This window comes from Chiroxiphia lanceolata, chromosome 1 (genome assembly GCF_009829145.1).
Source record: "Chiroxiphia lanceolata isolate bChiLan1 chromosome 1, bChiLan1.pri, whole genome shotgun sequence".
NCBI classification, from domain to species: Eukaryota; Metazoa; Chordata; class Aves; order Passeriformes; family Pipridae; genus Chiroxiphia; species Chiroxiphia lanceolata.
Window position 1 is genome coordinate 154,788,254 of NC_045637.1, and position 14,457 is coordinate 154,802,710.

The window sequence follows — 14,457 nt, forward strand, 5'->3', positions numbered from 1 at the left end:
TGGATCCCTGGAAGTGTCCAAGGCCAGTTTGGAGCAACCTGGGATAGTGGAAGGTGTCCAGGGGGGTTGGAACTAAGTGATCTTTAAGATCCCTTCCAACCCAACCCACTCTGGGAATCTTTGCATCCATGAAGTCCGGGTGAAATTTTGGATCGTGGCAACAAATCCTTCAGATTCCAAGAACCTGCAGGAGGGAAAGATGCTTTTGAAATCCCGAGATATCCAACCCTCATCTCCAGCACCGCTGGACTGGGGGAGCTCTGATGCTGCTGATGCACCAGCTTGGCTTTCATCCCTCTTTTTTATTGAGGGAAGAGAATTCCCTCACCAAAGCAGGAGCAAAACAAGAGCACCAGAGCTGGAATCGCTCAGGCAGCTGTTAAAAAAAAAAATATATATATATAAAAAAGAGGAAAATCGGGGGTTTAATAAGTGAATTCCCTTCCCCTGGGCGGGCAGGGAGAGCTCCCAGCTCTCCTTCACTCCTGCATCCCCCTCTCTCCAAGCCTGGCTCGAGGAGCAGCCGAGCTCTGTAAGTGACACCGGGCTAATTAATTAATTAATGACTCCCCGGCGTCGCCCCCGCGGCTGCTGGGATAGAGGAGGGAGGCAGGGAAAAAAAAAGGGCTGGGACAGCCCGGAGCTGCTGCTGGAAAATGCTGAGCTCTGCTCCGAGCTGCCTGAGTCCTTCATAACCCTGCCCTGCCTCGGGCTCAGCCCTGGAAAAATCCTGGGAAGAGAAGATGGCGTGGGATGCAGCCTGGCAGCATCTTCCCTCCTGGGTGAGATCCTCCTGCCTCGTCCTGTCCTGCTCCCGAGCTGCCCTGACACAGTTAATCGAGGTAAGGAGAGGCTTTTCCCGGGGCTTGGGATGCTCCGGGAATGTGGAGGTTTTCTTTTCCCGGGGCTTGGGATGCTCCAGGAATGTGGAGGTTTTCTTTTCCCGGGGCTTGGGATGCTCCGGGAATGTGGTTTTTTTTTTTTTCCCGGGGCTTGGGATGCTCCGGGAATGTGGAGGTTTTCTTTTCCCGGGGCTTGGGATGCTCCGGGAATGTGAGGGTTTTTCCAGGCAGGACAGGTAGGATGGATGGATGGATGGACAGCAGGGGATTTAAGGTGGCTCCAAAGGGGTTGGAGGTTCTTTGGGAGGCCCAAAAAAAACGGGAAGAAGGAGCTTTGGAAGGTTTTTTTAGCCCAGTTCCAACAAGTGGCACATGTCAGGGATCAGGGGGAGCCGGGAAAGACCAGGAATGATCCCGGTTCATAAAGACCAGGAATGATCCCAGTGATCCCACCCCTGGATGCACCTGGCCCAGGCAAACGTTTGGGGGCATTTTCCTCCTTCTTCCCTTCCCTCATTCCCTCTGGTTCTGCACAAACAGGAACTTTGGAGGTGAAATTCCTGCCCCAGCTCAGCTCCAGAGCTTTTTTCCCTGAGGATGACTGTGCACTCCCAGGGCCCCAGCTCCCTGGGGAAAGGCTGGGATGGAGGGAAAGGCTGGGATGGAGGGGAAAAGCAGCTTCACAGAAGGGAGAATCCTGCTTGGAAAAACAGCCCTCCAGAATTCCAGCTGCCAACAGTTTTGCAGCCCAACCACTGCCCAACCCTCTGCTTGTCTCACTCTAAAGTGAATTAATTCCAGATTTTCCAGCAGATTTCCCTGTTTAATTGGGCCATAAGATCCCCAGCAAGGCAGGCAGGGACCTCAAACTCCTTCCCAAACTGCTGGAAACGTTATTCCCGGTTTTTCCTGAGCTGTTCAGCCCCTTTCAAGGTGACAAGTGAGGCAGAACTTTCTCTTACCGAGCACATTTCCCAAAATATGCTCCACTGACCCTGTGCAGACGCAGCATCCACCCACCAGGATGTTCCCTTTCCTTGCATCCCAGACACACATTTTGCAGGAATTGTCCTCGTGCCACAGCCAAAGAGAGGCCTCCAAACTGCCACAATTGTTATAAACCAGGTGTCATTTCAGGGCCTGGTTTTTACTAAACCAGCCTTTCTTGATCCCAGGCTCTGCCAAGGGCTTTGTGCTTGAAATAATGAGATAATTTGGTTGTCCTGAATAATTCAATTTATACTGAGCCAGTCCACCAGAGCAAAAGGGGCTGGACATCAAAACATTTCACTCAGCTAAGGTAAAAAAAACAAAAATAACCCAAAAAGGAGAAGTAAAGAAAGAAGATGTTTGGGGTTTTTTTTAATGGTATTCAAGTGTTTGCAAATTCATTTCCACCTGGGAGAGAAGAGGCAAGAAAAGCCTCTGAATGTTGAATTTAATTGCATTGGCAAAAAGCTTTTTTTCTCCTGGGAGAATTGTCAGTCCCCTGGGTTGGAAGTTTGGCTGGGCAAGGGTTAGGGAGCTCTCCTGGCACTGGGTGAATTTGGAAAAAAAATGGAATTCCAGAATGGTTCGGCATGGGAAGGACCTTAAAGATCCAGTTCCAGCCCAGGGACACTTTCCACTATCCCAGGTTGCTCCAAACTGGCCTTGGACACTTCCAGGGATCCAGGGGCAGCCACAGCTTCTCCGGGAAAAAATCCATTCCAGTCCCTCCCAGCCAAGAATTCCTTCCCAATCTCCCACCCAAACCTACCCATCTCCAGACCTTTCAAACTCAGACATTATCAGCTGCTAAAGAAACCCCTGGAATGTTGGGAAAAGGCCCTTTTCCAGCATCACCCCAAGGAAACTGAGGACAAGAGAACACACTTGGCCTTTTTCTCCTCCTTTCCTGAGGCTGCTCAGACCTTGCATCCAGCTCCCAGAAAATACCACCCATTCCATGAAATTCCTGTGGCTTTCCACCTTCCCAACCATTCCTGCCAGGATAACTGATGCCTTTTAGGAAGCAAGGAGCTCCCCCAAGGGCAGGAGGGCTGGGGAGGCAGCAGTTTGTAACATCCCTGCTCACCTCCAACCTGCCCCAGGGACGCTCTGGAAACATCCCTGGAAAGAGGGAGGGAGGAAAATCCACATTTCCAGCATTTCTGATATGGAAATTTCCCCTTCTAAAGGTCAATGGAACCCTCATCACTTCTTCTCTTCATCCCTGTTTTGGGGCAGAGCTGAAAATCCCAGAGCTGAAAACCAGAGCTGAGAAAATCCCAAGATTATTTGGGATGATCCTTCAGGTCCCTTCCAACCCCAACCATTCCACGATTCCATTTTGCAATTTATCCCACTTAAATTCACTCATTATGACCTTTTTTCCCCCTATTTATTGACCTGGGAAGGAAACCCAGATCAATTCTTTATTAGAATTCCCCATTTGCACTCGGTGACCTCGGAGGTCTTTCCAACCTCCGGGATTCTGGGATCATCCCTGTGTTTCCAGCGTTGCATTTGGACCCTGCCAGGGTTGGGATGCCCTCACCAGATGCATTTTTCCCTCTTGGGTGGATGTCCCTTGCTGGATTCTCCATCTCCTGCTTAGAAGGAAAGGCAGGGAAAGAACATTTCTGTGCCTTTATTTAAAGCTCCACCTCCCTGAGCCATCCGTGGCTTTTGGATGTGGAACCAAATGCAATTAGAGGATAAATATTGTTAATTTTTCAGGGAAACAGCAACACCAATCAAATCTAATTAGAAGGGACATTAAAAAAAAAAAAGACCTCAAAAAGTGGTGCCTTTTGCTCTTTTTCTTCTCTGCTGCTTAAATAAAGCTCCTGCATCCCACAGCTCCCTCCTTTTCCACTGGGAATGATCCCTCTGCTCCCCCCTCCCCACCACTGACAGGTCCCACCTGCCTGAAGTGAATCAGAAGGGAGCAATAGTGATATTTTTAATTATTTGGGAGGTAGGAGAACCCATGTCAAACTGTTCTGACCTAAAAATGCCTGGGAATGATTGAATGGTCTGGGATTTAGGAGATATTTTGCAGCCCTGAGTTTCCAAGGTCAGGGCAGATCCAGCTCCTTTTGGAATAGTTTTTTTCACCTCCCAGCCCTTTTTTGGGAGCTTGGAGAAGCAGAAGAAAGATCAGGATGTCAAAATAATGCAACCTTGACTCTGATTTTACTTCCCCCATCCCCCTGCAGGGTTGGAAACCCAAAATATGGGGCAGCAACAGGCCCCCAACCCCCTGCCAGGGAGCCTCTTGATCCCTGGGACACCCCAAAAATCCTCTTCCCTGCTCCCAGTCCCGGAGCTCAAGCACAGACCTGGATCCAGGGCAGGATTCATTTGCTCTAAATCGAGAATCTAGAAACTGGATCCCCAAATCTGAGCTGGGCAGTGCAGGCTCTGCTTCGAATCCCTGAAATAATCATTGATTTATTATTTATTATCAGTTTTCTCACCGTTCCTTCACGTCTCAGCCTGGAGAATATTGAAATGTCAAAGGAATTCCTGGCACACAGAGCGATTAAGTTTGGAAAAGGCCTCCAAAATCTTCAGGTCCAACCTTTGGCCAAACACCCACCACGGCAACTGAACCACCGAGTGCCACGTCCAGTCATTCCTGGAGCACTTCCAGGGATGGGGATTCCACCCCCCCCCCCAATATCTGCCTCCCTTTCCCAGTTGTCCATCAGAGACGAGTCTGGAAGGAAAGATCCATCCTTTGGGCAACTGAGCTCCACAAAACGACCCCAAATAAATCAAAATTATTTATGTTTATCCTGTGGGTCGGATTGAGGCTTCCCTCAGGAAGTAAGGAAAGATGATCCGAGGCAGGAAGGAAATTTAGATCTCCGGGGTCAAGACATGAATTAAACAGAATTTTCTGACCCTCAAACCGTGCCCTGATCCCTCCTCCCGGGGCTTTGTCCGCTGCGGCTTCTCCAATTCCAGTTCCAATTCCAATTCCAGTTCCAATTCCAGTTCCAATTCCAATTCCAATTCCAGTTCCAATTCCAATTCCAATTCCAGTTCCAGTTCCAATTCCAATTTCAGTTCCAATTCCAGTTCCAATTCCAGTTCCAATTCCAATTCCAATTCCAATTCCAGTTCCAATTCCAATTCCAATTCCAGTTCCAATTCCAATTTCAGTTCCAATTCCAATTCCAGTTCCAATTCCAATTCCAATTCCAATTCCAGTTCCAATTCCAATTCCAGTTCCAATTCCAATTCCAGTTCCAATTCCAATTCCAATTCCAATTCTTTGTTGCTGGAGAAATCCAAACAAATCCCACATTTTAAAAGGGGGATCTTTTGGTGTCAGATCCCACAAATTCCTCCCTCTTTGGTCAGCCCAGGTGCTTCTACAAGATCTCACTACTCCGGCCGCGCTTCCTTTCCTCCCTCAGTAGCAATTCCGGTTTTTAATCCAGGGCAAAGGGAGACGCCCCAAATTCCAACGGGATGCTGGTTGATTCCAAGAAAAGAACGGGAAGAGCCGGGCTCAGGCAGCCCTGATGGATTCTGAGCAGGATCTCCTGGGAGATAAAGCACTGCAGACACTGCAGGAATCATCCTGCATTAGGGAGAGACTGAAATATGGTTTGTGTTGCGCGGAGGGAAGTAATTGGAGAGCAGCTCCAGCTCGGATTCACTCCGGGATATCCGTTACAGGCTGGAAGAGCACTTGGATGGGCTGGCACAGGAAGGGCACAGCAGGGAATCAGATGGTTAGGAGGGTTGGTTTTTTTTAGAAATGAAGTGTTTTCAGCTTTTGTCAAATTTTTACGAGGGCCCGGAGCAACAGGATGCAGGGAATGGCTTCCCAATGCCAGAGGGCAGGGAAAGGTGGGATAGTGGGAAGGAATTCCTGGCTGGGAGGGAGGGGAGGCCCTGGGATAGGTTGTCAGAGGAGGAAGAAAAAATATGCAGGAAAAATTTAAGGCAGAATCTAAGGTAAAATCTGTAAGAAAAAATCTAAAAGGATATGTAAGAAAGTCTAGGAAAAATGTGTAAAAAACATATATAAGAAATATGTAAGGAAAATTGTAAGAAATATATAGGAAAAATATGTAAAAAATATAATAAATATGTAGGAAAAATATGTAAAAAATATAAGAAAGAGATAAAAAAATTTGTAAAAAATATAAGAAATATATAAAAAAATATGTAAGAAATATAAGAAATATATAGGAAAAATATGTAAAAATATAAGAAATATGTAGGAAAAATATGTAAAAAATATAAGAAAGAGATAAGAAAAATATGGAAAAATGTAAGAAATATATGGGGAAAAGTATGTAAAGATATAAGAAATATGTAAGAAAAATATGGAAAAAATAGAAGAAATATATAAGAAAAATATGTTAAAAATATAAGAAATATGTAAGAAAAATATGTAAAAATATAAGAAATATATAGGAAAAATATGTAAAAAATATAAGAAATATATAGGAAAAATATGTAAAAAATATAAGAAATATATAGGAAAAAATATGTAAAAATATAAAAAATATATAGGAAAAAATATGTAAAAAAATATAAGAAATATATAAGAAAAATACGTAAAAAATGTAAGAAATATATGGGGAAAAGTGTGTAAAAATATAAGAAATACGTAAGAAAAAGATGTAAAAAATATAAGAAATATATAAGAAAAATATGTTAAAAATATAATATATAAGAAAAATATGTAAAAACTATAAGAAATATATAGGAAAAATATGTAAAAAATATAAGAAATATATAGGAAAAAATATGTAAAAATATAAAAAATATATAGGAAAAAATATGTAAAAAAATATAAGAAATAGATAAGAAAAATATGTAAAAAATGTAAGAAATATATGGGGAAAAGTGTGTAAAAATATAAGAAACATGTAAGAAAAAGATGTAAAAAATATAAGAAATATATAAGAAAAATATGTTAAAAATATAAGAAATATATAAGAAAAATATGTAAAAAATGTAAGAAATATATGGGGAAAAGTGTGTAAAAATATAAGAAATATGTAAGAAAAAGATGTAAAAAATATAAGAAATATATAAGAAAAATATGTAAAAACTATAAGAAATACATAGGAAAAATATGTAAAAACTATAGGAAATATATAGGAAAAAAATATGTAAAAAATATAAGAAATATATAGGAAAAAGATATAAAAAATATAAGAAATATATAAGAAAAATATGTAAAATTATAAGAAATATATAAGAAAAAATTTGTAAAAAATATATAGATAAGAAAAATATGTAAAAAATATAAGAAATATATAAGAAAATATGTAAGAAAGATGTAAGAAAAAATATGTAAAAACTATAAGAAATACATAGGAAAAATATGTAAAAAATATAAGAAATTTATAAGAAAAATATGTGAAAAATATAAGAAATATATGGGAAAAAATTTGTAAAAAATATAAGAAATATGTAAGAAAAAATATGTAAAAATATAAGAAATATATACAAATAAATATGTAAAACCTATAAGAAATATATAAGAAAAAATATGTAAAAACTATAAGGAATATATAGGAAAAATATGTAAAAAATATAAGAAATATATAGGAAAATATGTAAAAATATAAGAAATATATAAGAAAAAATATGTGAACATATAAGAAATAAATAAGAAAAATATATAAAAAATATAAGAAATATATAAGAAAAATATAAGAAATAAGAAAAAGATAAGAAATATATAAGAAAAATATGTAAGAAATAGAGAAGAAAAAATATAAGGAAAAATATAAGAAGAAATATAAGGAAAAATAGAAGGAAAAATATAAAGAAAAATAAGAAAATATAAAAAAATGTAAGAAATTGATAAGAAAAATATGTAAGAAAAATATAAGGAAAAATAAGAAAAAATAAGAAAATCTAAGAAAATATAAGAAAAATATAAGAAAACATAGAAAAAATGTAAGAAATATATAAGAAAAAATGTAAGAAATACATAAGAAAAAATATGTAAGAAATATATAAGAAAAAATAAGAAAAAATAAGAAAAAATAGGTAAGAAAAAATAAGAAAAATAAAAAATAGATAAGAAAAAATATTAGAAAAAATATTAGAAAAAATACAAGAAATATATAAGCAAAAAAATACAAGAAACATATATAAGAAAACATATATAACAAAAAAATATGAGAAATTGCCTCCGGAGCCAAATGAGCCCTTTAGAAAAAAATGGCACTTGGAGAACAGCAGAAAGGTTTGCTCTGTGAGCACGAAAATGGCAGGAACATTTTGAAACGGCCACAGCTCCGGGCACGACCCTCTCTGGAAGCCCCTGGTCCTCCGAGATCGTTGGGGAGCCACCAACCCGAGCTCTACCACCTCCCCAGCCCTTGGCACGTGTCCCTCTTTGGCACCTCTGCCCACCTGCAGCTCATCCCTGTGTTCCCTCTCTCTGTCTCTCCCAGGCCACCACGGAGCCCCCCAAGAAGAAGCCGGACCCCGTGACCTCGGAGACCGTCGTGATCTGGGGGCTCAGGCTCTGGATGGTGGTCGGGATCTTTGCCCTCTTTGTCCTGGCAGTCAGTAAGTCCTCGTTCCCTGGGGAATTAGGGCAGGATTTGCTCCTGGAGGGCTCTGGGGGATCCCAGAGGTCACCGTGAGGTTCTTTGGGGTATCCCAGGGGTGCACACGAGGGGATTCCGGAGCAGGAGAGGTAGCTGGGATACAAGGGAGGAAGGAAATTTAGATCTCCGGGGTCAAGACATGAATTAAACAGAATTTTCTGACCCTCAAACTGTGCCCTGATCCCTCCTCCCGGGTCCTCTGTGGCTTCTCCAATTCCAGTTCCAATTCCAGTTCCAATTCCAATTCCAATTCCAATTCCAATTCCAATTCCAATTCCAATTCCAATTCCAATTCCAATTCCAATTCCAATTCCAATTCTTTGTTGCTGGAGAAATCCAAACAAATCCCACATTTTAAAAGGGGGATCTTTTGGTGTCAGATCCCACAAATTCCTCCCTCTTTGGTCAGCCCAGGTGCCTCTACGAGCTCTCACCGCTCCGGCCACGCTTCCTTTCCTCCCTCAGTAGCAATTCTGATTTTTAATTCAGGGAAAAGGAAGATACCCTAAATTCCAATGGGATGCTGGTTGATTCCATGAAGACAACAGGAAGAGACAGGCTTAGACAGTTCTGATGGATTCTGAGCAGGATCTCCTGGGAGCCAAAGCACTCCAGACCCTGCAGGAATCATCCTACATTAGGAAGAAACTGAAATATGGTTTGTGTTCCTTGAGGGAACTACCATGGATTCATCCCATGCAGCTCCAGGCTGGGCCAGAGGGGCTGGAGAGCAGCCAGGCAGGAAGGGAGCTGGGAGTGGGGATGGACAGGGAGCTGAACAGGAGCCAGAGTGTGCCCAGGGGGACAAGAGGGCCAATGGATCCTGGCCTGGCTCAGGAACAGGGTGGCCAACAGGGCCAAGGAAGTGATTCTGCCCCTGGACTCAGCGCTGGGGAGGCCACCCCTGGAGTGCTGTGTCCAGTTCTGGGCCCTCAGCTCAGGAAGGACATTGAGGGGCTGGAGCAGGTCCAGGGAAGAGCAACAAGGCTGGGGAAGGGACTGGAGCACAATTGCCATGAGGAGAGGCTGAGGGAGCTGGGGCTGTTCAGCCTGGAGAAGAGGAGGCTCAGGGGAGACCTCCTCACTCTCTGCAACTCCCTGACAGGAGGGGGGAGCCAGGGGGGGGTTGGTCTCTTTTCCCACCCAACCATCAGCAAGACAAGAGGGCTCAGTCTTCAGCTGTGCCAGGGGAGGTTTAGGTTGGATATTGGGAAGAATTTCTTTGCAGAGAGGGTGCTCAGCCATTGGAATGGGCTGCCCAGGGAAGGGGTGGATTCTCCATCCCTGGAGGTTTTTAAGCTGAGACTGGATGTGGCCTCAGTGCCATGGGCTGGGAACCACAGTGGGGTTGGATCAAGGGTTGGACTTGATGATCTTGGAGGTCCCTTCCAACTCAGCTGATTCCATGATTCTATGATTCTATGATTCCATGATTCCATGATTCCATGATTCTATGATTTCATGATTCCGTCCTCCGGCGTGGCTCCGCCGGAATGTTGCAGTGGTCTCATCATTCCCAGCTCCCAGGAGGAACCAAGTTGTTTCTTTCCTATTTTTCCTTTTTTGTTTGTTTTTTTTTTTTTAAATTTTACTGTTTTAAACGTACCGTTGATGAGAGAAATTTTGGATAAAAATCCTAATTAACGTGGCCACAGGGATATTTGGTTTAATCCCACACCCCTCTTTCTGTGGATTTTTGAGTGTGCTCTTAATTTACCTCGATTAGGAACTAAAATATTTTAGTTTTGTCAAAGTGAGAGTAAACACAAAGCCCTCATTTCAGCCCAAACAAATCTTAATATTTAGGGTGGAAAATCAGGTTTAACATTTGCTCTGTTGCTGATAGAATTTTTTTTTGGGGGGGGAGGGTTATTTCTCAGCTCCTCCAGCCTGAATAAAATTGAATTGTATTATTGGGAAGATATAAAATAATGAAAAGCATGAAAATAATGAAAATGTGCTAAAATCCAGAAAGGAACAAGCCTCTTCATTGTTTTCCAAGTCAAGGGTTTTTAATATGTATTGAAGAACAAAAATATATCACATAAATACATACATATATAAATATAAATAACTCTTTTATGGTCATAGAGAGCAAAAAATTGACTCTTTTAAGAAAGGGGAAAAAGTGATTTGTGGAAGCCAAACAGCAAAGAAATCCATGGCATGGTATGAAAAGAAAGGGCAAAAATTGTATTTTGATTTTGCAGTTCATGGGAGGTGCTATTTATGACAAACTCATGGATTATTAACACAGAAAAGCTGAGAAAATGGAGAGAATTGAACATTCCTCCATTACGTTTTGTCTCACAGGATGTTTCTTCTGCTGCTTTATTGTGGTTTGATGGAGGAGAAACCATTAAATTCGTTTAAAATAAAATATAATAATTATTATTTTACATAGTAGAATTTTCTAATTTTATAGATACTATTTGAATATATAAAGTTGTACTTTATATATACTATATGACTATATATACACTATAATATATATAATATATATAATATATATATACACTATAATATATATACACTATATGAATATTTGAATATTTGAATATATATGAACATTTCTCCATTACATTTTGTCTCATGGGATGTTTCTTCTACTGCTTTACGTGGTTTGATGGAGGGGAAACCATGAAATTTGTTTAAAATAAAATATAACAATTATTATTTTATAGAGTAGAATTTTCTAATTTTATATATGAATATATAAAGTTGTACTTTCTATATACTATATGAATATATATACACTATAATACATGTATATTATATATATATATACACCATAATATATATATACTATATGAATATTTGAATATATATGAACATTTCTCCATTACATTTTGTCTCACGAGATATTTCTTCTACTGCTTTTTTGTGGTTTGATGGAGGAGAAACCATGAAATTTTTTAAAAATAAAATATAATCATTATTATTTTGTAGAGTAGAATTTCCTGATTTTGTAGATACTATATGAATATATATATTGTAATTTATATAGATTACATTTAGATGAGATAGCATCTAGGATATAAAAATAGATTTATATAAAAATATAATATATATCTTTTAAACCATTAAATTTTTTAAATAAAAGATAACAATTATTATTTTACGGATTAGAATTTTTTAACTTCAGATAAGAATACATGAAGTTTGTTTTTTATATCTACTGTATGAATATATAAAATTGAGGTGAGCTGACAGGACAAAGCTGCAACCCCTCTGCAGTTTGGGAACGATCGCGGTGCCCACGTCGCCGTCAAACGAGGGCTTTTTGCTTCCTGATCTTCAAAAAAAAAAAAAGCCTTAGGGAGTTATCTCTTGGCTTTTAGACCTCCAGCATCAAAGGAATGACCTGATTAACCCAAAGGCTCCTGTTTCCCTGTTTCCCTCTCCCAGTTATCACCCTGTGCTGCATCTTCAAGTGCCGGATCCCGCGCACCAAGAAGGAGATCGAGGCGCGTTACGCCCAGCGCCAGGCAGCCAAGAACTACGCCGACAAGCTGGACACTGTGCCACCCCTCAACGAGCTCACCGAGATCCCTGGAGGTACCTGCCGTGCCCACACCCTCCCCAGACCCGTCTCCTCCCCTGGGCTTGGTTTCTGAGAAGGTCCTGCCTTGGTGGGGGTCATTCAGGTGCCACCGTTGGGATAAACCCTCCCAGCGTGAGGACAGACCCCTCCCAACGTTAAGGTAAAACCTGTGGCATTAAGACAAGCCTAAACCTGCAGGTTGCTTTCTGCCTCAAATGCAAAGGTCCTCCCTTGGGGTAAGTCCACCATTAAACCCCTCCTATCTGCAGATAAACCCCCTCCCAACGTTAAGATCAACCTGAACCCGCTGCGTTTGTGGCAGCAGACACAGACATTTCGATAAAAGGGACTTTCTCCATTGGTACAAGTCCTTGGAAACCATAAAAAAGGTTGGAAAAGACCTCCAAGATCATCAAGTTCAGCTTTTGAGCAAATCCCATCTTTAATCTGTAGTTTGAAGTGCCACATCCACCTGTTTTTTGAACACCTCCTCCCCAGGGGTTGGTTCCTGAGAAGGTCCTGCCTTGGTGGGGGTCATTCAGGTGCCACTGTTGGGATAAACCCTCCCCATGTGAGGACAGATCCCTCCCAACATAAAGGTGAAACCTAAACCTGTGGCATTAAGACAAGCCTAAACCTGCATGGAATGCAAAGTTCCTCCCTTGGGGTAAGTTCCTGTGGATCCTCGGGTGCCACCATTAAACCCCTCCTACCTGCAGATAAACCCCCTCCCAACATTAAACCTGTGGCATTAAGACAAGCCTAAACCTGCAGGTTGCTTTCTGCCTGGAATGCAAAGGTCCTCCCTTGGGGTAAGTCCACCATTAAACCCTTCCTATCTGCAGATAAACCCCCTCCCAACATTTGTCTGCTGTATTTGTGGCAGCAGACACAGACATTTAGATAAAAGGGACCTTCTCCATTGCTACAAGTCCTTGGAAATGATAAAAAGGTTGGAAAAGACCTCCAAGATCATCAAGTCCAGCTTTTGAGCGAATCCCACCTTTAAGCCGTAGTTTGAAGTGCCACATCTGCTTGTTTTTGGAACACTTCCAGGGATGGGAACTCCCCCACCTCCCTTGGCAGCCTGTTCCAGTGTTTAACCACTCTTCCAGGGAAGAATTTCTTCCCAATATCCAACCTGAACCTCCCCTGGTGCCACCCGAGGCCGTTTCCCTTTGTCCCACCTCGTGTTTCCTGGGAGAAGAGCCCAACCTCTTCCCTGCTACAACCTCCTTTCCAGGGAACTGTGGAGTACAACAAGGAATTCAGGCTTCAATTTTCCAAGGAGGGGGGTCTGATTAATTTTAGGGCCCAGCTCTCGGGTTGGGGGATGTCAGTTGGAAAAAAAAAAAACAAGGAGTTGCTGGAGTTCCACGCTCCCCATCCGTGTTGGGATGAGCAGGAATGTTCCTGGCTGTGCTCTCTGTTGCTCTCACTCTCCTCTCCTGGTTCTGTGCCACAGGCTCTACTGAAACTCTCCTTCCTCTCTCTGGTCATGTCCAGCCCAGACCTCTCAACTCCCTGCCTGTGCTGCAAGAAGAGGATGAAATGGCCCTGCAAGGAAATTAGGGATCTGCCTTCTCCTGCCTGTCTGCCTGTGGCTTCCCTTTTCCGCTGGGATCCGTCAGCCCTTGGACTCTCTGCTTCTCCTTTCTGCACTTTTCTCCGGTTTTAGGAGCTTTTTTTCCCTCTCTTTCCCGTGGCTCTGCAAACCCTGTGACCTGCTGCTTCCTAAAAGCTGCGAGTTTCCTTCGTTCCAAATCTGGTGTTTCCATGGATCATGGAAAGAGGCAGGTGAAAGAACTGTAGAAGTTTAGTCCTACACCAGCAAAATGCAGAACTAAGAGTTTAACAACAGGAAAACTTGCACAAAGATCAGGATTTCAGAGGTGTCCTGACACCTGATCATGAATTGAGGATGGTCAGACCCCTCTCCAGAGCAAAACCCAACTGGCAGGGAGAACCCCTTGTCCACACACTTAAATTTAACCTACTCTAAAGTCCAAGGTCACCCCAAGGCGTGGTTGATTGAGTCTTACCTTGTCTGAGCAATCCCACGTGGAAAATGCCCACATTTGGGGCAGGAAATCAAAGCATCCTTTGATTCACTGCCCCAAATGTCCCAGTTCTGCCCCTGTGAGGACCAGCTCCCAGCAGATCCCAGGGGATGTGAAGGAACGTGCCTGGAGATGGGAGAAATCCAAATTCCCTCCTTTCCTGCCCCGTCCTCTCCCTGCCAAGCTGTGACTTCTGGAAAACCAATAAATGAAGGGTGAGAACATCCAGAAGAGGCAGAAAGGGTATTTGAGCAGCAAATTGGCTGTTTCACCCCAGAATGCTGAGAAATTTTGGACCTCCTCTAAGCAGCCTTTCTATCCCACATGGACACATCCATGTGCTCCATCCAAGGGCTGGATATTGGGTGTGGATTTAATGAGACCACGGGGAATTATTACAACAGGAGCTCCTGAAAAAATGAGCA

At 42.1% G+C, this 14,457-nt stretch overlaps 1 protein-coding gene across 2 annotated transcripts; it reads left to right on the forward strand.

Moving 5' to 3' along the window:
- The first annotated feature begins 670 nt into the window (after positions 1-670).
- On the forward strand, positions 671-13,730 carry TMIE (transmembrane inner ear). 2 transcript variants are annotated; one of them, XM_032676012.1, is made up of 4 exons: positions 671-842; positions 8,270-8,387; positions 11,837-11,986; positions 13,438-13,730. In XM_032676012.1, the coding sequence occupies exons 1-4, from the start codon at positions 744-746 to the stop codon at positions 13,542-13,544; spliced, it is 474 nt and encodes a 157-aa protein (XP_032531903.1). In that variant the 5' UTR covers positions 671-743; the 3' UTR covers positions 13,545-13,730. The 2 variants fall into 2 exon arrangements, with proteins under 2 accessions (XP_032531903.1, XP_032531911.1); XM_032676020.1 differs by having other exon boundaries at positions 13,479-13,730.
- The last annotated feature ends 727 nt before the right edge of the window (positions 13,731-14,457 follow it).

What these genes read in the sequence shown, in the direction of transcription:
- TMIE (XM_032676012.1), top strand. Translation starts at nt 744, where the DNA reads ATGGCGTGGGATGCAGCCTGGCAGCATCTTCCCTCCTGGGTGAGATCC. An exon ending in CCCTGACACAGTTAATCGAG is followed by an intron (nt 843 to 8,269) that starts GTAAGGAGAGGC and finishes TGTCTCTCCCAG; the next exon opens with GCCACCACGGAGCCCCCCAA. An exon ending in CCTCTTTGTCCTGGCAGTCA is followed by an intron (nt 8,388 to 11,836) that starts GTAAGTCCTCGT and finishes TCCCTCTCCCAG; the next exon opens with TTATCACCCTGTGCTGCATC.